The 24945-nt window shown below is 41.2% G+C and overlaps 1 protein-coding gene across 1 annotated transcript in view; it reads right to left on the bottom strand.

Annotated features, from left to right (window-relative positions):
* Positions 1-18094, bottom strand: part of VCPIP1 (valosin containing protein interacting protein 1) — a 39779-nt gene extending 21685 nt beyond the window's left edge. The window contains exons 1-2 of the mRNA XM_055286178.2: positions 14938-18094; positions 2131-2217 (exon numbers count right to left, since the gene is read on the bottom strand). Of these exons, the coding sequence (XP_055142153.1) occupies positions 2131-2217; positions 14938-17650 (2800 nt within the window). The 5' untranslated portion in view covers positions 17651-18094. The remainder of the gene's footprint in view (positions 1-2130; positions 2218-14937) is intronic.
* Positions 18095-24945: the final 6851 nt, after the last annotated feature.

Below are 24945 nucleotides of genomic sequence, written 5' to 3'. Positions count from 1 at the left end.
TAATCTATTATCTATCTATCTATCTATCTATCTATCTATCTATCTATCTATCGAGTCTCACTCTGTCACCCAGGCTGGAGTGCAGTGGCATGATCTTGGCTCACTGCAACCTCCGCCTCCTGTGTTCAAGCAATTCTCGGGTCTCAGCCTCCCAAGTAGCTGGGACTATACTCATGCACCACCACACCCGGCTAATTTTTTGTATTTTTTAAAGAGATGAGGTTTTCCCATGTTGGCCAGGCTGGTCTCACACTCCTAGCCTCAAGTGATCTGCCCAACTCGGCCTCCCAAAGTGCTGGAATTACAGGTGTGAGCCACTGTGCTCAGCCCCAGTTAAACTTTTAAGTATTCAGCCAGGCAAAGTGGCTCACGCCTGTAATCTGCACACTTTGGGAGGCCGACGCAGGAAGATCACCTCAGCTCAGGAATTCGAGACAAGCCTCGGCAACATAGTGAGACCTTGTCTCTACAAAAAATGTAAAAACAATTAGTCGGGCATGGTGGCTCATGCCTGTAGTCCCAGCTACTCAGTAGGGTGAGAGATGAGGATCATCCCAGTAGGGATCCACCCCAGTAGGGTGAGGGATGAGGATCACTTGAGCCCAGAGGACTGACGCTGGAGGCTGAGTTCAAAGGAAAAAAAGGAAATATGTATCAATGTACTTATAGGTGAAATTATAGTATATCTGAGATTTACTTTAAACTAGTCCAATTAAAAAGGGGACAGAGATGTACTAATCATTATTGAGGCTGTGTAGTAGGTAAATGAGGGCTCATTATATTATTCTTGCTACTTTTGTATATGTTTGAATATTTCTACAACAACCAAGTTGGAAGTAAAAAAAAAGTGTATGAGGAAGACATGAAAACAATAGATTATGCAATTAATGTCTACAGTGGCCAGGTAGGTGAAATAGATAAGCCAGAATGGTAAGTCTGGGGCCGAAAGCATTAACATAAAATCTTTGAAAAAAATGTGTGAAGTCCAAACACATGGCCTGGCAACCTCTCTCTTAAGACCACTCTGAAGATACAGACATACACTTGTACACAAGTCTATCTTTACAAACGACGTATGCACAATGTGAAAGAAGCTAAATGTATAATGAGCTGTATCCTAGAACTTAGAAAGCAATAAAATATATGCTAAATATGGCCAAACATAATAACAACAACACAAATATTATCTGGTTCTGGAATACTAGCATTATAAACAAATCTGCTTCTGATTTCACAATTTGTCTTTAGTTGTTAAGAATCACACACATGGCTGGGTGTGGTGGGTAATCCCAACATTTTGGGAGGCCGAGGCGGGCAGATCACCTGAGGTCAGGAGTTCGAGACCAGCCTAGTCAACACGGTGAAACCCTGTCTCTACTAAAAAAACACAAAAAATTAGCTGGGCGTGGTGGCAGCTGCCTATAATCCCAGCTACTCGGAAGGCTAAGGCAGGAGAATTGCTTGAACCCGGAGGTGGAGGTTGCAGTGAGCCAAGGTCGCGCCATCACACTCCAGTCTGGGGGACAAGAGCAAGACTTCGTCTCAAAAAAAAAAAAAAAAAAAGAATCATACACATGGCCGGGCACAGTGGCTCACGCCTGCAATCCCAACACTTTGGGAGGCCAAGGCGGGCAGATCACCTGAGGTCGGGAGTTCAAGACCAGCCTAACCAACATGGAGAAATCCCATCTCTACTAAAAATACAAAATTAGCCGGGCGTGGTAGCACATGCCTGTAATCCCAGCTACTCAGGAGGCTGAGGCAGGAGAATCGCTTGAACCCAGGAGGCAGAGGTTGCAGTGAGCCGAGATCGCACCATTGCACTCCAGCCTGGGCAACAAGAACGAAATTCCAACTCAAAAAAAAAAAAAAAGAAAAGAATCATACACCCATACACATAATTTAAGTGAGAAAAGAATAGCAACAAATTGATAAATTTTTAGTAATACTAGCAGAAAACATAGCTGACCATATCAGGGTAATAATCCATTTTAACTAGGCAAATTGCTGAAGAATATAAACCTAAAAGTAACTTTGAAAATATTTTAGTAGAAAACTATATGAACTTTCTTAATCTTAAAATAGCTTCAGTAGAGCTATTATTTAAGAATAAAATCAAATTAACTATACCCATGGTTTTCTTCATAATACTGTAGAATACACCACCCTGCTGAAACATGTGAGGAAGTCCCTTTGCATAAGACCATACATCTTCTCCTGTAAGACAAAAACAGATACAGTATTAGCAACAAACAAAAGAGTTCCATCCAGGGCTGCTTTAGTAAGGATTAGCCTAGAATAAACATCAAGGCAGAGCTCCTAAATGAAACAGCCTGACACGCCATAGAGAGATGACACTGAGTGACAGATTGTGGCATACTAGAAAATGCATGGCCTATCTAAATATGCCAGCCACTGCCAAGTGCTGCCATGGAAGAGTGCAGGCCTAGTGTCTCAAGACCATGTGGCTTTTCAAGAGAAGCTCAAAATTCAAGTTTTTAATATTAATTCTCCCAATTTTAAAATGTAGGAACTAATTAAAAAGCATCTTTAAAACTGCATGAGTCAACAAACATGGTGGCTCATGCCTGTAACCCCAGTACTTTGGGGGGCTGTGGATAGCTTGAGTTCAGGAGTTCCGATACCAGCTTTGGCAACATGGCGAAACTCTTTCTCTACCAAAAAAAAAAAAAAAAAATAGCTGGACGTGGTGGCATGTGCCTGTCATCCCAGCTACTTAGAGGGCTGAAGCAGTGGAGTGGCTAGGGGGATCCCCTTGTGCACAGGAGGTCAAGGCTGCAGGGAGCAGTGTTTGCATCACTGCACTCTACCCTGGGTGACAAAGTGAGATCCTGTTTCAAAAAAAGAAAAAACAAAACCACGAGTCAAGATAGTCAATATTATGATGAACAAAATATATCTGAAGACTCAATCCAGCTCAAAGGAAACTAGTCTGTAAACTCTGTACTAGAACAGATAAGATTATTGAAAGATATTTTTGGGCCAGGCATGGTGGCTCACTCACGCCTGTAATCCCAGCACTTTGGGAAGCCGAGGCAGGCGGATCACCTGAGGTCAGGAGTTTGAGACCAGCCTGGCCAACATGGTGAAACCCTGTCTCTACTAAAAATACAAAAATTAGATGAACGTAGTGGCGCGCACCTGTAGTTCCAGCTACTTGAGAGGCTGAGGCAGGAGAATAGCTTGAACCCGGAAGGTGGAGGTTGCAGTGAGCCGAGATCGTGCCATTGCACTCCAGCCTGTGCTACAAGAGCAAAACTCTATCTCAAAAAAAAAAAAAAAAAGGATATTTTTGAAAGTAAAATACAAAATTGTAAATATAAATTTTATATTTATATTAAAACCAAGAAATAAACAGAAGGGGCTATTTCAGTACTTATTTCAGTAAAAAATTTCAAATAAAAAGAATGATCATCACTGTTGGAGAAATCAATAAAGAAGGGCAGGAACATAACAGTTACTATGGCTGTTTTTATTTGCTTCTTTATAGTTTACATTCTAATCTGCTAATGTATATGTACTACTTTTATAATCAGGAAGTTTTCAATTTTAACAAAAAAATTAACTTTTGTCTTCCCTACATGAAGATTATATTGTTGGACCTGAGCTCTCAATAGTTGTGACTGACAGTGCTAATTAATCACTATGTACTTACAACATCTCAGAGTTCTAATCCCGCCTCACATTCATAAACAGGGTATGACTTTATGTGGCAGTTGGCTAAACTTACCTTCAGTATACCAGCTTAAAGTAGACAAGTTTTAGAAGACTTGACAATTAAAGTTTCAGTTAATCAAAACATTTACTTATAAACACTTACTAATGATGCAGTACTACTAGAATAGCTATATTTAAGGGTGGACACACAGAAGTTTAATATTAATAAGAGTCCACAAATAAAGAAATATTAATAACCACTAGTGGTGGCTCTGATTGCTGAGCTTACTATTAAACCTCACTTGGATAAATTATTTCTATGATGATAACCTTTCATTTCGTTATTGTCAATGTTGTCCCAAATGTATTTAATATTTTCTAAAATATTCTAGTATAGCATTTATTTGGAAGACATATCAAAAAAAGATACTGCGGTATTTAATTTTTTTGATAAGAATCCAAACAGGGCTGGTCTAAAGGTAGTGAGTTATCTCAACTGACTGTTCAGTTACAGTTGGAACTGCTTATTCTACCATTTCCCCCCTTCTCACTACCTGCACTTGACTAGTCCAAACAAACAAAAAACACAAGAGTCTGAATAGGTGCCAAAATGGTGAACTCTTCAGAACTGACCAACTGATTAATAAGAAAAATCACATCTCTTAGTACTTTACATACCTAGTTATACCTAATTTAAACAGGCAAATCACTTACTCTACTGCAGTGTTTGTCAACCTTGTTTTCATTATCTCCCCCTAAGGAGCCTTTACAGGCATTATTTTCCTAGTCCTCCCCATGCCCTCATGATATTTGAATTACACAGATATACTTTGTATCTGCTTATGTACTGTATATACATCTTAGTTTTATATATTAATCATAAGATTTTTTCACCCTTCCTCCTCCAAGAACAAATTTTTACCCCCTTCAAAGCAATATGGCCCCACTGTTTTATTGCTTTAAGGGAAATACCATGTAAGCCTCTATTATCTACCAAGCTCTGAGCAGGCTCTTCACATAGTTTCATTAACTCATCACAACTAAGCTCTACGGACAAGGAAACAAGCTCAGAGAGCTTAAATAACTCTTCCAAGATCACACAGCTAGTAAGTGGGAGAGCCAGGATTTGAATCCTGTATATCAGTCCAAAGCTTATACCCTCCTTTCCATTGACATTAAACCTCTACTGAAGGTCAAATTGGCCGGGCTCACACCTGTAATCCCAGCACTTTGGGAGGCCGAGGCAAGCGGATTACCTGAGGTCAGGAGTTCAAGACCCGCCTGGCCAACATGGTGAAACTCCGTCTCTACTAAAAATACGAAAATTAGCCAGGCATGGTGGCACATGCCTGTTATCGTAGCTACTCTGGAGGCTGAGGCAGGAGAATTGCTTGAGCCCAAGAAACGGAGGTTGCAGTGAGCCGAGGTCGTGCCACAGCACTCCAGCTGGCTGACAGAGCGAGACACTGTCACACACACACACACACACACACACAAAGGTCAAGCTGTGTTTCGGCAAATTTGAAAGAACTATCCAGTCTTAATAGAAATTCATGACATCAGCAACTGGTTGGAGAAAAAATAGGTAATTTCTTTTGGTAAATAAATATCTCCACTGAAGGTCATGTTTGTTGGTAACAAAAATGAGGAAAAGGATTAGAGATCAGGAAGCAGGGTTTTGACACTTTGCACAAGTCCTGCACCACTCTCCTATGGCTCTCCACTGCATTTCTCTCCAACCCTCCTAACGCCCAGGTTCAATGCCTGGATTACTGCCACTTCCTCACAGCTGGTTTCCCTTGAGTCTTATCCCCCATAAATCCCTCCTCTATACAGCATTCAGAGTTAAACCTATAACGGTTCCCCAACGCCGTATGGCAAAGTCCAAGTTCCTTTTCCATGGCATACAAGGCACTCTAAGAGTTGGTCCTTGCCTTTCCCATCTGACATCATACCATACCTTTATTTTTACAATGTTATACCACCACACAACTGTTCCTGTTCCCTAAAGGCCAATAATTGTTACGTGTCATTTAAAACTCAATCTAGGTATCACTTCCTTTAGGATTCTTTGGAGTGTTGGTTAGGTAGGTACCCTTATTTGATGCTCCTACATATATATGAATACCACAGCCCTTATCACACTTTAGGTTAATTAACTTTTCTGTTTTACCTTCTAGACTAGGTTTCCCTTTTATACTTTTCAGATTCAGGGAAAGGTCAGTGGCCTATCTGACTTTTTACCCCCAGGGGCTGAACAGATGGCAGCACTCTTAGTATTGGTTGAATGAATGTATAGATACAAGCTTGTCCAACCAGCCTTATTTTGTTGTTGTACTGTTTTGTTTTGTTTTAGGCTTTTAGCAGCCTGAAGCTATGGTTTTAATTTCTGTCTCTAGTGATAAGCAGAAAAGAGTGATGAGGAAAGGGCTCTACTGGCCCAACCAGAAACAAAAGCTAAGAACCCATAACTGTATTCTCTCCCTTAGACACCCTTGGCGGAGTGAATATTATAAATGAGATTTTTCCTTTTAAACAGTGCCTGAAAGCAATCCAGAATAAACTTAATCGAAGCAGCATAATGATAACCATTCTTCAATGTTACATATATAAAATACAACTAATGATTATATGCTACTGACTTTTCCCTGAATCTTGTTTTCTCTTCAAGAATCTAATAAAACAAAATAATAGCAAAAACAAAGGGAAATAGTTTTTCTACCATGTTATTCGAAAGCAAACTTTTAGAGAATAGGAACAGTTTGGAAAAGCCTCTAACAAATATGTTAATTTATATTTTTGTTAGTCTCCAATTATTTTTACTTTATAATCCAACTGTTTCTTCATATTACAAAAGTAAAAATACTTCTATCCAATGTACTGTGTATATATAAATGTAGAAAAAAAATCTACACTACTGAGAGCACTATAGATATAACCTCTGTTAATTACCTTGCTTCCACAAATCCTTCTCCCTCATAACCTTCAATCTTCTACCTGAAACAGTAGCTATATATGAGAGTGGTATTATGAATCTTTTTTTTTTTGGTTTATCCAATTTTTTTCCTATTTGATGTGAATAATTTCAATTGTTTAAAAATATGTTAAACTACATTTTTAAAAATGTATTTTTCTAATTTTTTTCTAATAAAATTATGGAGTTAAAAGTTTAAAGTCATCATCAAAAAAAGTTTAAGAGATCACCATTCTAATTTTTACATTTTAGGTATTTATTTATTTTTTGAGATAGAGTCTCGCTCTGTCACCCAGGCTGGAAAGTAGTGGCTCAATCACGGTTCACTACAGCCTTGATCTCCTGAGCTCAAGCAACCCTCTCACCTCAGCTTCCTGAGTAGCTAGGACTACAGGCGTGTGCCACCACAGCTGCTAAGTTTATTTATTTTTTGGAGAGACAGGGTCTCCCTGTGTTGCCCAAGCTAGTCTTGAATGCCTGGTCTCAGGCCATCCTCCTGCCTTGGCCTCCCAAAGTGCTGGGATTATAGGCGTGAGCTACTGTGCCCAGCCTTCTAACTTTAAATATTTAAAAAGGCAATTTGAACTTTTTACTTTGCAATTTATGGGGCAAAGCAGTAAATCTAAAAATCTAATACCTACATGAAATATATTTTTATTTATTTATTCATTTATTTATTTATTTATTTATTTTTGAGACGGAGTCTTGCTCTGTCGCCCAGACTGGAGTGCAGTGGCGTGATCTTGGCTCACTGCAGCCTCTATCTTCTAGGTTCCAGCAATTCTCCTGCCTCAGCCTCCTGGGTAGCTGGGACTACAGGCGCAAACCACCATGCCCAGCTAACTTCTGTATTTTTAGTAGATACAGGGTTTCACCATGTTGGCCAGGCTGGTCTTGAACTCCTGACCTCAGGCGATCCGCCCCCCTCGGCCTCCCAAAGTGCTGGGATTACAGGCTTGAGCCACTGCACCCAGCCTATTTAATTTTTAAGACAGAATCTTGCTCTGTCCCCCAGGCTGAAGTGCAGTGGCACAATCTCTGTTCACTGAAACCTCCGCCTCCCGGGTTCAAGCAATTCTCGTGCCTCAGCCTCTCGAGTAGCTGGGATCACAGGCCTGCACCACCACTCCCGGCTAATTTTGTATTTTTAGTAAAGATAGGGTTTCTCCATGTTGGCCAGGCTAGTCTCAAACTCCTGATCTCAGACAATCTGTCCATCTTGGCCTCCCAAAGTGCTGGGATTACAAGTGTTAGCCACCATGCCCAGCCAAAATGTATTTTTAAAGCCCCAAAAGAAACACCCAAAACGAACTCCGAACTCAAGTATTTATGACCATAAAATAAAGTACTTAAGTTTATTTAAATTTAAAATTTAAAGAAACAATTCAAAATTTTTAAAAAATTTGAATAAATGGTTCCAAATATAAAGTAGGAACACAGGACTGTTTCAACTAGAGAGAATTCCAAAGATAAAGGTATTCATTTGCTGAAAGAATTGTTGGCATCTCTCTACCCTTCCTGAGGTAATCCTCACGTTTAAAAGTTTATCTACCCTATTGATAGTCAAAATGGTTTATAAAAAGGGCATATCTGTTTCTTGCCTGAAATTCAGTCCCCTTAATGGTATATAGTCACACAACTTTAGTGTCACCAGCAGCATTAATGAATATTTTTATCATACACAGACATGCACACAAACTCAATAGTGTTTAAATGTGTACAGAGTCTGAAAGGACACATCCCAGTTTATTAAGAATGATTTTATCTGGGGAGTACAGATGTTAAGAACTACCATATTTTATATGTACTTGAATTATTTGAATTTTAAAAATTATATTGTAATTGAAAAAATATTAAAAATAAAAGTGATCAAAGTAGTTGGAACAGAATCAATCTATTATTATCTAGATTTCCTTTTCTATCTAGAAAGGAATAGCATCAATATTTGACTTAATTTTCAAAGTATAATTATATAAAATCACCATTTACAATATATACATTTATCTTAAGATACACCTATGCATTATTTTTTATTCAACTTTATAACTGCTCTCCCATTACAAGTATGCTATATATAAATCAACAGAAGGGCTATCAGAAGGCATAGAAAGAATAATAATATGGGGCCAGACACGGTGGCTCACACCTGTAATCCTAGCACTTTGGGAGGCCCAGGTGGGTGGATCACGAGGTCAGGAGTTCGAGACCAGCCTGGCCAACATGGTAAAACCCTGTCTCTACTAAAAATACAAAAATTAGCCAGGTGTGGTGGCAGGCGCCTGTAATCCTAGCTACTCGGGAGGCTGAGGCAGGAGAATCGCTTGAACCTGGGAGGTTGCAGTGAGCCGAGATTGCGCCACTGCACTCCAGCCTGAGCGACAGAGCAAGGCTCCATCTCGGAAAAAAAAAAAAAAGAAGAAGAATACGCATAAGTACTATCTAGATTTGAAACTGCCCTTTACCCAACATTTGAAAAAAAAAGGTGCAATAATAATATTCAGTTGTCACCTAAAAAATAAATGTCTCAGTCCCAAGCTCACTGATTCTGGAAAATTCTTTTTTTTTTTTTTTTTTTTTTGAGACAGAGTCTCACTCTGTCACCAGGCTGGAGTGCAGTGGCCCGATCTTGGCTCACTGCAACCTCCGCCTCCCAGGTTCCAGAGATTCTCCTGCCTCAACCTCCTGAGTAGCTGGGATTACAGGCAAGCGCCATCATGCCCGGGTAATTTTTGTATTTTTAGTAGAGACAGGGTTTCACCATCTTAGCCAGCCTGGTCTCAAACTCCTGACCTCATGATCCACCCACCTCAGCCTCCCAAAATGCTGGGATTAAATGCGTGAGCCACTGCGCCCGGCCGATTCTGGAAAATTCTAAGGCATTTACAACATCAAGAGGTATTATGAAATTACAAAATATTGTGTATTTTAAATATATATATATTAAAAAGCCACACAATTCTTTCAGGAACAGAGAAAGTATATCAAAATGAAACAAGTTTCTCAACTCCTGAAAGGTTGGTACACTTTGTAGTAAAGCAAGGAAGTGTCAGGTAGCCTAATTTCATTTAAGTAACTCCAAACTGACAAATTCTGTTCTTCACCTAAATCTGTCCTTACCTCTAGGAAAACAAAAAAACAAACAAAACTAGAAACTTAATGAAATATAACACTAAGAAAAAATAAATTAGCCCAGATATTTACGGTGGATAATGTACCACCTATCCTATCTATCATGAAAGAAAACGTACAAATAACTGATCTACAAGAAATATTTTTTTTTTTTTTGGAAAGAGTGTTGCTCTGTTGCCCAGACTGTAGTGCAGTGGCGCAATCTCGGCTCACTGCAACTGCACCAGGTCTGCAAGAAGTTTGAATGACATATTTTGCAAAGCCAGAGTTAGTCTTTCAAGTATTATGTAAATAATGAAGATGATTGTTTGCAAAAAATTAAGTTCAATTACCTCGTGGTCTGGATAAAAGAGATTAAAAATGTGAAATATTATGGGTAGAGTATTGTTATTTCATTTTACACTTCCTAAGATTCAAAGTTACTAGGTTCCATGAATGACTTGTACTAAGCCAAAGACTAATACACCTACTTATTGTTTTATTAATATAAGTAATAGACGATCTAGTCAATGAATATTCTACTTAAAAACGAAAGAAAAAGCTCATGTCCCTGGCTATCATGCAGTCAGCCTATTTAGTGAAAACATACAGGCCGGGCGCAGTGGCTCACGCCTGTAATCCTAACACTTTGGGAAGCCAAGGTGGTGGATTGTCTGAGATCAGGAGTTCAAGACCAGCATGGGCAATGTGGCGAAACCCCATATCTACTAAAAATACAAAAAGTTAGCTGGGCGTGGTGGTGTGCACCTGTAGTCCCAGCTACTTGAGAGGTTGAGAATCACTTGGACCCAGGAGGCAGAGGTTGCAGTGAGTTGGGATCACACCACTGCACTCCAGGCTGGGCGACAATCTGTCTCCAGAAAAAAAAAAAGAAAGAAAGAAAATATACAATCCCCACATGTATATTTGATTCTTAATCAAATGAGAAGTTCTAAAATGCTATGTTGGTCCTATTTGGGGATTTTATAATTTTTATGTATTTAGAAAATAAAGCTGGAGATCTGCTGATGAAAGCTAAAAAGCATGGAACTCCTTCAGCTGAAAGCCTGCAGGTAAGTTAATGGAGGGCAAGCACTGACTTTCATTTATCTTTGTACACTCAACATACATACAAGTTCACAGCATACACTGATTTTGCTGAAATAATTGCATTCATTAATCCAACAAGCATTTACTTGGTACCTACTATGTGCCAGGCCCTGAACTAGGAAATAAGGTATTCATTAGTGAAGAAAATAGGGTACAGTCTCTGTCTTGATGGACTTTATAATATAGTGGGGGAGACAAACAAATAATTAAACCAACAAATAAGATTATTAAAAATTGTGATAGATGCTGTGAGGGACATCAACAGGGTACACTGATAGAGGGAACCTACTTAGAATGGTCAGCAAAGGTTTCTCAAACCCTTACAAGGTGGTGGTATTTAAGCCTAAACTTGAATGAGAAAGAACCAGCTATTTGAACAGCATAAAGTCTGATGAGCTATATTCTAAACTAACATAACACAGTTTAGCTCACATTTGGTAATTCACAAAGTAATTTCTGCACTTTGAAATCTGTAATCTTCTCAACAAGCTCTGTCATTTTCTAGCCCTCTCCAATCTAAACATCAACAGTTACCCAGCACTCTTTACATATGGTTAGTATTTATCCCCAAACTGAATTTTGTAGAAACATCTTTTTTTTAAATTAAGAATATCTTCGGCCAGGTGCAGTGGCTCATGCCTGTAATCCCAGCACTTTGGGAGGCCGAGGCAGGCGGATCACCTGAGGTCGGGAGTTCAAGACCAGCCTGACCAACATGGAGAAACTCTATCTCTACTAAAAATACAAAAATTAGCTGGGTGTAGTGGCACATGCCTGTAATCCCAGCTACTTGGGAGGCTGAGGCACGAGAATTGCTTGAACCCATGAGGCGGAGGTTGCAGTGAGCCGAGATCACACCACTGCACTCAAGCCGGGCGACACTGCGAGACTCCATCTCAAAAAAAAAATATCTTCTACATAATTCAAATACAGTTATAAGAGAACTAGAGGAAGAAAACTAAGATTTATAAGGGACTAATATAATAAAGGCTATGCACTTAATACTTCAATTTAAAGCAGAAAGTATCTCAAGTGATACCATTACAAAATTAACACAATGCTCTCTTTTACACCCAAATTTTGTGGTAGTGGAAGTAGTTTTAAAGAAATTTGTGGGTTTATACAGGCATAAATGCTGGATATGAAGAGGGAAGGGATCAGAACAGAAAGACATTATCTTGGTAAACTCATTGCAGTCCATACTCTAGTTCTCTCAGATATTCAGGTCCAAGAACCTCCAACCAAACTAAAAAAGTATTTATACACCAGAATTATATTTGATTAATTTTCATTATGAAATATATTATCAACCAGGCACAGTGACTCACGCCTGTAATCCCAGCACTTTGGGAGGCCGAGGCGGGCGGTTCATGAGGTCAGGAGATCGAGACCATCCCGGCTAACACGGTGAAACCCTGTCTCTACTAAAAATACAAAAAAATTAGCCAGGTGTGGTGGCACATGCCTGTAATCCCAGCTACTTAGGAGGCTGAGGCAGGAGAATCGTTTGAACCCAGGTAGCAGAGGTTGCAATGAGCTGAGATCGTGCCACTGCACTCCAGCCTGGGCGACAGAGTGAGACTCTGTCTCAAAAATCTATATATAATCATACTGATCAGATTTTTTTTTTTTTTTTTTGAGATACAGTCTTGTTCTGTGGCCCAGGCTGGAGTGCAGTGGTGCGATCTCGGCTCATTGCAACCTCTGCCTCCCGGGTTCACAAGAGTCTCCTGCCTCAGCCTCCTGAGGAGCTGGGACTACAGGCACCACACCCGGCTAATTTTTTTTTTGTATTTTTAGTAGAGACAGGGTTTCACCGTCTTAGCCAGGATGATCTCGAACTCCTGACCTCGTGATCTGCCCACCTCGGCCACCCAAAGTGCTGGGATTACAGGCATGAGCCACTGTGACCGGCTCTGATAATATTTTTAAGACTACTGATCACAATCCTGCCCATGTCCATTTATTAGTCTACAATGGAGAATACAGCTTTCAAAGTGAACATGTCCTTATCTGCACTGTCACCTGTATATCAAAACTTGTTATCAGGAAGCTAAATAAGTGTTACGAATAGATGCCTGATGAACATGGAAATCAGGCAAAGGGATAGAGATGTTTCAGCCAGGCCACAGTCAGGATTGATCAAATATTCCTACCCCTCGACAGAGATTACCTTTCTAGTTACCAGAATTTTCATGAACCCCAGATGATGTACCCTTTTCCTTTGTACAGCAGTATATAAACATTGCCAAATTCTGCTTTTCACTTTTTTCAATGTTCAGTGCTGACTGACCATTCCATTTCTGCAGATACAGCCTTTCTTTAGCTGTGTTAATGTCATCTATTTAATTCAATTAAAAATATTTCAGAGTGCATACTACCTGCTGAGCACTATATCAGGTTCTGTGCATACAAGGATAAAGATAAGAGCCACATTCTCAAGAGTCCATCTTCTATTGAGGAAGACCTTCTCTTTCCTGTTTTTGACCTGGGAGATTGAAGGTCTTTTATTTAGTTATTTATTATTTGAGACAGAGTCTCGCTCTGTTGCCAGGCTGGAGTGCAGTGGTGCGATCTAGGCTCACTGCAACCTCCAACTCTGGGGTTCAAGCGATTCTCCTGCCAAAGCCTCCAGAGTAGCTGGGATTACAGGCACATGCCACCTAGGATTTGTATTTAAGTACACTAGCATTCGTATTTAAGTGACCTTGATCACAAGGTCAGGAGATCAGGACCATCCTGGCCAACAAGTTGAAACCCCGTCTCTACTAAAAATGCAAAAATTAGCTGGGCATGGAGGCGTGGGCCTGTAGTCCCAGCTACTTGGGAGGCTGAGGCAGGAGAATTGCTTGAACCCGGGAGGTGGAGTTTGCAGTGAGCCGAGATCGCGCCACTGCACTTCAGCCTGGAGACAGAGCAAGACCCTGTCTTGAAAAAAAAAGAAATATATAAAATGCGTAGGACAGTTCCTGACATACTCCCCAATTCAATTCCTATGTCTGGCAAACTAAAATCAACAATTCCGGGTTCTAAATTTGTGCAGGGTTTTTAGATCCCCTATTTACTACTCCCCCAGATAAGCCAGGAGTAGTATTCATTTTGGTAGATTAAGGCCCAATTTACTGCCATACAGTACTATCAGAAAACAGAATCAAAACCCAGATCACTTTTCTAGTTGAAAGCTTTAATCTCAGCAAAAATAAAACCCTTCCAGTAACTAACACATTTAAATTTTACTTCATACTTTAACTTAGTAAAGCATACTAAGTTATTTCAAAACAAAGACTAAGCAAATATAGACACTGTAAAAAGTACACCATTGAACAGTATCCCAAATCATCTAAAGCTTTAAATTACACATTTGGTTAATATATTTTTCTTTAATTTATGCTGATTAAAAACAAATACTTCTTTACACCATTACCATCCATCTCTGTTTATGTTTCTCATGAACTACAACTTATAATAGTTCATTATAATTGATGGCAAAGCCTTATTGAGTAGTGAAATTACTTAAATACAAATCCTAGTGTACTTAAATACAAATCCCAGTGTATGAGTAAGAAAAATGTGATGAACTGGGAAAGGAAGAAAATGAAATGTAAGAGACTACTAGGTGGGAGTGCAGTGAGAATATAAACACCAGAAACTGCAATTCATCAAACAGGAAGTGCTGAAATCACATGACATACAGGAAAATAAAAATTAAAAATAAATGAAAAAGGGGCAAGATAGGCAGGATCAATAGAGCCTACCAAAAAACTTAAAACGCTTTAAATAAATACAAGTCTGTTTTTTAAAAAGCAATTGCAAGAATAAGATATATTTAAATAATCTGTTGACTATTATTGAGGGACTACCTTAACTGTCTATTTTCCTAATAGTTACTCAATAATCCTACTAACATCTATCCATTAACTGTCAAAATACTAAAAATAATTCTCTCCTGAAATATATAATTAAAAACTTACAATGGCCACAGATTTCTTTTCCCCCAAAGACAACAGGAAAACTCAGTGTATTATATTTACAATTAAGATATACCATCAGAATTAAATTCATCTTACCCATTAATGTTGCTAAAAGACACAAGGAGTACATTTCTTTTTCAGCTTGCTCCTGAAGTTCCTTAGATGACAGTTTACCAGTAACAGCAATATCTTCTTGTTTCACAGTGTGGGCTGAGTGTGCTGCAGCAGACTGACCACCTTCAGCTTTACTTTTTAGAATTTCTATTGTAATTCTGTCGCCATGCTGTAAAGGAACTGGTTCCTTTTCCATTCCTGCCTGTGGTGGCATTAACTCTTTAGGAGGAAACCCGTATCTAATACACTGTAAATATGGAGGAATGTTGAATTCTCTGGCTATACTTTCCTGAAGTTCAAAAAAGGTCGTTGAAGACTTAAGGGTAACCATGGACTGTCGTCCATCATTAGTTGTGATTCGGATCTTCTTCTCCTTAGAAGTTGTAGGTGAATAGGGAGCCTTGGTAGGTGTAGCAGGTGCAGAGGATGGACCATCACGAATGGTACTGGGAGAAACAGTCCTGGGTTGCCCTTTTTGTTCTTGTTTTAACTTCTCTGTTTTCCGTTTCTGCATTACAGAAGCCTGTTCCGTAATATTCTGTTGAATAGTTCTTTCAGTTTTACTCATGTTTAACTCCTCCTTGTGCAAAGTTTTTGTTTTCTGTCCAGTAAGAATAATTTTAGTTGGGAGCTGAGACTCTGATTCTTGTCCTTGAACATCTCCAACTCTTTGGGCGTGAGCACCATCTATATTTACAGGAGTATAATCATCGGGATTCTTTTTGGCAGTCTGATGCAATATAGTGTGGACAACTTTCTGAACTAGGATTTCACTCCCAAATTCACCTGGAAAGTGCTTGGTAACAAGTTTCATTGCAACATCGTAAACATTACTATTCAAAGATGAATCACTTTCATACTGGAACCAATATACTGTTTCTCTGACCACTCTTCCACCCCATTCTAAAGTAATAGGGAAAGCTTCTGGTAGATTGTCATACTCCTTACCATCCCAAAAGTGTTTGAATCCACAACCACATTTGCCACCAGTGGACCTAGAATTAGTTCTGTCTCCATCCAAATACACAATAGACCCATCTCCTCTGACCTTTCGCACAGATGTGCCATGGCACCAATTACAAGCTGTTAGGTTACTCATTCCATAGTCTGGCACCAGAACATCTTTCACTGAATCATATGAGCAAACCAAATTGTTCAAGGGAAAGCTATAATTTTTGTCAGTCCTCAGCTGTCCATGAGTACTTTTTGCCAGGTTATACAATTTCCCTCCAGGAGCCAACCACTCTGGAGGAACATGAAGTTCTGAAAGGGCACCACAGAGCAAACATTTGTGAAGGCGATTATCCATTACTGCTTTTTTAGCAGCTGCTGTGACTTCTTCAGGCTGAACTCCTATCACTCCAGTCCTTCTGTAGAAATACTGATGGACATCAGCAACCAAGCTAGGATGGATACCATGTTTGTCCATAAAGACTTCTTCCATAGCAGCAACAAGCCTAAGTAAGTATTTATCTTGCAAACTTCTGTCACCTCCAATAACACAACCACCATCCTCTTCAAGTTTTATGTACTTTTTAATAAGGTCCTGAGGCACACCCCATGCTTTAGGAAGCAAATTCATAGGCAGTTTGGGCAAAGCAGCCCCTTTTATGCCTACCAAGGGGATATAATGGTTTCTACCGGAGCTGCTCCATGCAATACAGATTGGTTTGTTCAAATGACCATCTTTCCCAGTGCACTTCTCTGCAGGGATGAGCCCAGGTAGAAAGGTGGCTGAATAATCACCAGAGCTTCTCATGCCACTGAGGGAATCTAACAGAATAATAGGACGATGTAGCACATTGGCAAGACCAAATATGTGGATATTCCTCAGGCCCAAGGGAACACCCTCAGGTGGTACAAACAGAGGGTCACACTCATTGATAATGTCCTCCCACTCAGCAGCATCAATGAAGTCATGGAACAGAGCTTGATATCGGGCCAGGTGCTGCTGAAAGTGCTGTTTAAGATTCTCTCTTAAGGCATGCCAGAAGAGCTCTCGGCCTACTAGAGCCCGAGACACAGCATGCACCAGGCAGTGTCCATCCCCGTCCACATGCACTGGAATGAGACATTCCTGACTTTTATTGGCCCGCTTAATGTCCTCCAGAGTGTCATGCAAATACAGGAGGCTTCCGGAGCGGTCTTTGCCATAGCCCACAGTGTTAACATGCTCTGGTTCTATGAGGAAGGCGCGGTCACCCAGTAAGGCGCAATCGAACAGTTCGCCCTGGTTCATGTCCCGGAGAAGCTTGGCCCGGCCTGTCTGTTTGTCCATTCCATAGCGAGCTAATATGGGCGACAACAATTTGCAGTGATAGTTGGAAAGGCCCATCACCTTTACCAGTTCCGTGTTCTTCTTGGGTGCCCCCGTCACCCCGAGCAGCGCGTTCCGCAGCAGGTTGTGTAGCACTACGTCCGGGTCGGTCACCTCTTCAACCCCCAGCAGCTGTTGCTGCTCATGCCGCTGGCCGCACTCGGTACACTCGATGCTGACAGAACCGGAGGCCGGGAAAAACAGACGCGCCTGGCACTTCGGATCCGGGCAGCTCCCGGAAAGGATTCTCCGGTCTCTCCGCTTCAAAAGCCCCCCCGAAGCAGCCGCCGACGCCGACGCCAGGGACGGCGGAGTCTGTGGAGCCTCAGGGGGAGGAGGTGGCGGCGGCAGCGGAGGCGGCGGCGGCGGCTGAGACATAGCTCCCGGCTCTCGTGTCTCGCTCCGCGTCCCAAGCGACCCTCAAAAGCTCATAGCCCAGACCCCCACCAACCCGACTCGGTCTAGTCCAGGCCCAGGGCGAAGCACTTTCCTTTCCCTACCAGCTCCTCCTCCTCCTAAGCGAAGGCGGAAGCGCCGGACGTTGTTTCTCTTCTTACTTCTCCACTGCCGTAGCCGTTGCCCCGAACGTAACGGCCACCACCCCACCCCGCACTCACACTCACTCACTCTCGCTCTCTCTCCCTCAGACACAGACATACACGCCCTCATTGAGTGTGCGCAGGCGCAGCTTCCGCTCTGCCCTCTGGGAATTAGAGTCTTCCAGCCTCTGTGCTGGCCATCAAGCCCTAGGATCTTGAGTCCAGAAGGAACTACGAGTACCGTGAGGCCAAGCGGTTCAGCGCTAGCGGAGAGGAGGAAGAGGACGGCAACAGGAAAAGGAGCGAAAGAAAGATGGTGACTCGCGTTGCCTGCCGGTAGTTGTAGTTTTACTGGGATCTCCTTCGTCGTCTTCCCCACTCTGCAGCCCAAGCCAAAGAGTCTGAGAGACCACATTTCCTAGGATGCCGTGCGGTGCGTCCAGCTGCACTTCCTCCTTAGGCGGAGAGGAGGATTCAGGGAAGCTTGGTTAAAAACAGTTAAGGCAGTGGGAGTCGAAGCGGAGGGTCTGAAGTTCACGACTACTAGAAGGGGAGGGGAGTGGAAAGGCTCTCAGTGAAAAAGGTACAGTAAATAAATGTCCAGGGATATTGTGGGCTGGGAAGTTGAATAAATGGTCTAATCTAGGCTGGAGGCCATAAGGGGGAAAATAGTTGATTCTCGGAAGCTCTGCCTTCTCTCCCTCTCTAGTGCGAGTCACTGAGGCGCCATTTGATTTCTTGTTTGCTGCATGTTTTGGCAGTTTACAGTACAAATAACGGTATCTTGGATGTCTGTAGAGTTTTATGTGCATATACAAATTCTCTTAACTAGGTTTAATTTCATTTGCTCTTTACCACCCTACCCCCCAGAGAATAATAAGAGCTATCATTTGTTAAGTTCTTAATATGTGTCTGAACAGCATTTGCATAAACGATATCATTTGATCTTAAAAAATAACCTTCTTAGGAAACAGGCCCAGAAAGGAAATGACTTGCCAAAGTTCACGCAGCTGATAAGTGACTGGATAGACATTCAGATCTCAATCTATCCTCTTTTTACAGATAAGGACATAGGCAGGAAAGGTTAGGCCTGTATTACATAGAATAGTAACTAGCATTTGCTTACTATTGCCTTATAGTTTATATATTTAATAATATGTTCACATGTATCATCTCATCCTCACACCAATCCTGTAATACCTTTACCAGGTGGTGTTGACTTCATTTACAATTAGGGAAACAGACTAAAAGGAATTAAATGACTTGCCCAAGGTCAAGTCACCAGTTATGCTGGATCCCAATCTCAAACCTAGAGAGTGATTTTTACGCTGCTGCTTACCAAAAAATCCCGGCCGGGCGCGGTGGCTCACGCCTGTAGTCCCAGCACTTTGGGAGGCTGAGGCGGGTGGATCACGAGGTCAGGAGATCGAGACCATCCTGGCTAACACGGTGAAACCCCGTCTCTACTAAAAATACAAAAAACATTAGTCGGGCGTGGTGGCGGGCGCCTGTAGTTCCAGCTACTCAGGAGGCTGAGGCAAGAGAATGGCGTGAACCCGGGAGGCGGAGCTTGCAGTAAGCCGAGATCGCGCCACTGCACTCCAGCCTGGGCGACAGAGCGAGACTCCGTCTCAAAAAAAAAAAAAAAAAGAACCCCAAAATGTTAGGCTCAGATCTTTTGCTAGGCCTTAGAGTCTCCTCTTAGTGATGCAGGGATGTTTACTGTTAAGGAGGCAACAGCTTTATTCTTTTTTCACTTGTGTAGGAAACTGCCTCTTCATACAGAATAATATTCATATGTTAATTGAAAGCTAGTATTAATTATTTTTGTACATTCATCCCCTTTCACTTATTCTGGAAATTCTTGCTTTCTGGAAGTTTAGTATCACCTTAGGTAAGTGGACTACCTCAAAATTTCTGAAACATTTGGCACCAACTAGAAACATTAGTGAAGTCCATGAGATCATTTGAGTCTTCTGTAGCTGCCTAGGAAACCGCCTGATTAGGTTTTGTGTGTGTGTGTGTGTGTGTGTGTGTGTGTGTATGTATGTAGAACTTGATGCTTTGAAATGAACCATCTGTAAAATAGAGGCCCATAAAGGGTATTAGTTTTGATGTGCACCTAATTGTTACAATTTTCTTGAAAATAAATTAAATATTTGAAAGAGAAATCCTCCATAATGGACCTTAATTACAAGAGAAGTGATTTTTCCTATCTTAGGATAGTTTTCTTTCTTTTTTTTTTTCTTTCTTTTTTTTTTTTGAGACAGAGTTTCACTCTTGTTGCCCAGGCTGTAGTGCAATGGCGCCATCTCGGCTCACCCCAACCTCCGCCTCCTGGGTTCAAACGATTCTCTTGCCTCAGCCTGCCGAGTAGCTGGGATTACAGGCATGAGCCACCACGCCTGGCTAATTTTGTATTTTTAGTAGAGACGAGGTTTCTCCATGTTGGTCAGGCTGGTCTTGAACTCCTGACCTCAGGTGATGTGCCCGCCTCGGCTTCCCAAAGTGCTGGGATTACAGGCGCGAGCTACCGTGCCTGGCCGGAGAGGGTGTTTTTCAATAAAGTTTTTCTCAAAGAATTCATGCAAGAAAAGTTGTTTATTCTAATAAGTTTGGTGGTAACTACACAGACTGGTTTTGGCACTGATTTTTTATTAACAGTTGAATGCTTTATGAGTAGAGAAATTGGATATCTCCTTTAAGTGGAGATTATTTTATGCTGTGACTAAAACGTTACACCTGCAGTGAAACTTTTTCTCATACAGAATCCAAATAATTGAATTAAAGCTTTGTAGCACGTGAGATGACAACAGTCTGCAATTCTAACACTGTCAGGTACTTTTTTATATCTTAACAACACCAGGCCAAATTTTTATTATTGATGATACATATACATAGTGAAGTAGATTTTTAAAATTGTATTTGAATATGTCATTCTGAATCATATCTTGACAAAATAATCACTTCCCACCCCACTGAAGAAATGAGAAGCCTTTTTCTGGCTTGTCTAGATCATTTAATAAGTTTGTAGATGCACTCAAAGTTCAGAAAGAAAGCTAACATAAAGGGCAATGAAATTAATCATGCCAAGTTTAATATGTGAATTAATTCTTTATTACTAGCACTTAGAAGGCATGGGTACCTACAAAGAAAAAAAATTGTTAGGTCAAAAATAAGACGTACTGTTTCTTATAAGACCAGAGGAGTGTAGAATGCCTCTCCTGCTTATGCAAGATCTGCAGGCTTCCTTCCTCTTTTCCTCCCAAATTCCATGATCTTGCCTAATGAAGATTAACTTAACTACCTAATTAACTTTCACGGGATTTTTGTGGGGTAGATAATAGTTCTTCTTTTTAGTATTCCAGATGAAAAGAATAAGGTGGGCCCCTGACATTAGCTGTGCTGATACACATCTCTTCTACCACCATCACCCCAGCATCACTAATATCTAAATTGCCAAAACTCAGTTAAAATTGAAATTCATCTTTTTCATAGTTTCTAGTATGGCACTTGTAAACTCCCTATATTGCTTTTAACAAACATGGTAAATATAAATGCAGAAGTCATCCACTTTTACCAACAGAACAACCATCATTGTTCTTGATCTTTTATATTTTATATTATAAGGAAGGGAATCATAACTTTGGGGATTGCTGTAAGTTGGCCACATACCTGCTTATATAAACTATACATCTTTACTAAGAATTGACTGTGTTCTTCCAGACCCGTACCACATATAGTCAGACCTCCAGTCACAAGCTTCGACTGAAGCTCAAAGTGGATTTGGGGGGGACTAATTATTGAAGTAGGTATTGTAAGAATTTAAAGGGATGCAAAATTTCATCTCTGTCTAAAAGAAGCTTAGAGTTTAATAGAAGAGGGAGGCTAAACTAAATTGTTCATAAATATGAGTAGAATAAAGCATGTGATCAAAATAATACAGGAAATATCACAAATGCTATGAAAATTTAATTGAGGATTTATTATAGGGCAGTGTTTTGAGTATATCATCTTAATCTTTAAAACACTCCTGTGATACAGTATTGTCCTTATCATACGGATAATATTTAACTCTAAAAGGTTAACATCGTTTTTATTACCACCAGCTATGAAATAGAGCTGGGCTTCAAATCAAGGTTTTTCTTGTTCAGCACTCACTCTTTCCACTACATCACAGCTGCTCACTGATTTGAGAGAGAATTAGCCAAGAAGTCAATACAAACTGGTGGCCAGTAGCCAAACTTGGCTTGATGTAATTTTGCTGGGTCAGCAGCAGTTTAACTTTTTTTTTTTTTTTGAAATGGAGTCTCGCTCTGTCTCCCAGGCTGGAGTGCAGTGGCGCGATCTCAGCTCACTGCAAGCTCCGCCTCCCAGGTTCGCGCCATTCTCCTGCCTCCGCCTCCCGAGTAGCTGGGACTGCAGGCGCCCGCCACCACGCCCGGCTAATTTTTTTGTGTGTATTTTTAGTAGAGATGGGGTTTCACCGTGTTAGCCAGGATGGTCTTGATCTCCTGACCTCGTGATCTGCCTGCCTCGGCCTCCCAAAGTGCTGGGATTACAGGTGTAAGCCACCGTCTCCGGCCTTTTTTTTTTTTTTCTAATGTGAATGTCTTTGAGCAGTGGCCAGTATTTCACTCTTTAAGACCTTACACCAGGGCCCTTTGAGACAAATGACCAAGTACAGAGCTACAAGTCATTCCTTCACACAGCAGTCCTCGAGCTTTACTGTGCATCACAGTCAAATGGAAGGCTTGCTAAAACACAGATTGCCGGGTTCCATCTTAGAATGAGTGTGTCTGAGGTGGAGCCTGAGAATTACATTTCTAGTAAGTTCTCTGGTTGCAGATGCTGCCAGTCCTTGTGAGGATCACACTTTGAGAATCACTGCTTACCATTACCAAACTTGTAGGGCACTTTTGGGGAAGGTCTTGTTGTGCTTCTGTTGTTTATAATACAAAAGGAATTGCTTGTCAGAATGTGCAGAAATAGGTAAAAAAAGAAAATTAAAATTATCTATCAGAGATTATAATTGCTAACATTTTTAATGGACTATTCAAGCTCTTTTTTTATGTGTGTATAGTATGTACTTTTTTAAGAAACCAAAATTATATAATAATAATAATAGCTATTAACACCTTTTTAGCATCTATTGTGCACCAGGGTCTTTACATATAGTGTTTACTTAATCCTTTTAATATCCTTATGAAGCAGGTACCATTAGTATCATTCTTATTTTTCAGATGAAGAACTTGAGGCACAGAAAGGTTAAGTAACTTGTTCAGTGTCTCATCCAGGACAGGTGGATCACTTGAGGCCGGGAGTTCGAGACCAGCCTGGCCAACATGGCGAAACCCTGTCTCTATTAAAAATACAAAAATCAGCCGGGCATGGTGCCTGCCTGTAGTCCCAGCTGCTTGGGAAGCTGAGACAGGAGAATTGCTTGAATGTGGTAGATGGAGGTTGCAGTGAGCCAAGATCACGCCACTGCCCTCCAGTCTGGGTGACAGAGTGAGACTCTGCCTCAAAACAAAAAACAAAAAGGAAAACAAAAAATAAAACCAAAGCAATCTGGTGCCAGAACCACTCTGCTGTACTGACTCTTCTACTGTGCGTATTGTTTTTCACCTGTATTGTGTAATCACATCATGAACAATCTTGATATTAGACATTTCTTGTTTAACATTTAATTTTTTAATTTTATGTAATTTTTTGTTTAAGAGACAAGGTCTTGTTATGTTGCCTAGGCTGGAGTTGAACTCTTGGGCTCAAGCTATCCTCCTACCTCAGCCTCCCGAGTAGCTGGGACCTCCAGCATGTACCACCACACTCGGCCTCTTGTTTAACATTTTAAGTGAAAGCCTGGTTTTTTATCTTAAAATATTTGAAACGTTTAAAGGTATACGAAAAAATAATGTAAAAAAAACTCACGCACCCACTACTAGATTTAACAAATGTTAATTTTTCAGCATATTTGCTTCATAATCCCCCCTCTTTAAAAAACATTATAGGCTGGGCGCGGTGGCTCACGCCTGTAATCCCAGCACTTTAGGAGGCCGAGGCAGGCGGATCACAAGGTCAGGAGATCGAGACCATCCTGACTAACATGGTGAAACTCTGTCTCTACTAAAAATACAAAAAAATTAGCCGGGCGTGGTGGGTGCCTGGAGTCCCAGCTACTCGGGAGGCTGAGACAGGAGAATAGCGTGAACCCGGGAGGCAGAGCTTGCAGTGAGCCGAGATTGCGGCACTGCACTCCAGCCTGGGTAACAGAGCAAGAATCCATCTCAAAAAAAACACATGTTGGCCAGGCTAGTCTTGAACTCCTGACCTCAGGTGATCCACCCTCCTCGGGCTCCCAAAGTGCTGGGATTACAGGTGTGAGCCACTGCACCTGGCCCAATGAGGTGGATTTTTAAAAGTAAAAGAAAAAAATTGAGTTCCAGAGCTAGAAGTTCCATCCTCAGTCTGTCTGAAGCATGCCTCCTGCAATCCTTTTCCTTTTCTAAGGACCAACAAAGTCATCACTACAACATAAAGGACCCTGTGTAATCAGGCACCTGGCTTCTCTGACATTATTTCCATGGCTTGTGTGCTTCAGCCACACTGGCCTCCTTGTGGGTCCTCAAACAGGAATAGTCCAAGTACATTCCTGTCTCAGGACCTTGGCACTTGCTCTTCTGCCTGGAAAACTCCTCCAAGGTAGAATTTATATAGTTGTCAGCTCAAATCTCAGTTCCAGTGAGATGGCTTTTCTAACCAACGTCTCTAAAACACCTCTATCCTTTTTCTCTCTTCCCCTATCCCACTCATTTTCTTTCTTTTCTTTTTTTTGGCTCTGTCACCCAGGCTGGAGTGCAGTGGCACGATTTTGGCTTACTGCAACTTCCCCCTCCTGGGTTCAAGCAACTCGCCTGTCTCAGCCTCCCAAATAGCTAGGACTACAGGTGCCTGCCACCACGCCCGGCTAATTTTTGTATTTTTAGTAGAGACGGGATTTCACCATATTGGTCAGGCTGGTCTCAAACTTCTGACCTCAGGTGATCCACCCTCCTTGGCTTCCCAAAGTGCTGGGATTATAGGCGTGAGCCACTGCGCCTGGCCCCTACTCATTTTCTTTATACCACTAATCAT

The sequence above is a fragment of the Symphalangus syndactylus genome, chromosome 7 (genome assembly GCF_028878055.3).
Source record: "Symphalangus syndactylus isolate Jambi chromosome 7, NHGRI_mSymSyn1-v2.1_pri, whole genome shotgun sequence".
Classification (NCBI taxonomy): domain Eukaryota; kingdom Metazoa; phylum Chordata; class Mammalia; order Primates; family Hylobatidae; genus Symphalangus; species Symphalangus syndactylus.
The sequence above is the reverse complement of the archived record's forward strand: the minus strand, read 5'-3'. Positions and strand labels throughout refer to the sequence as shown.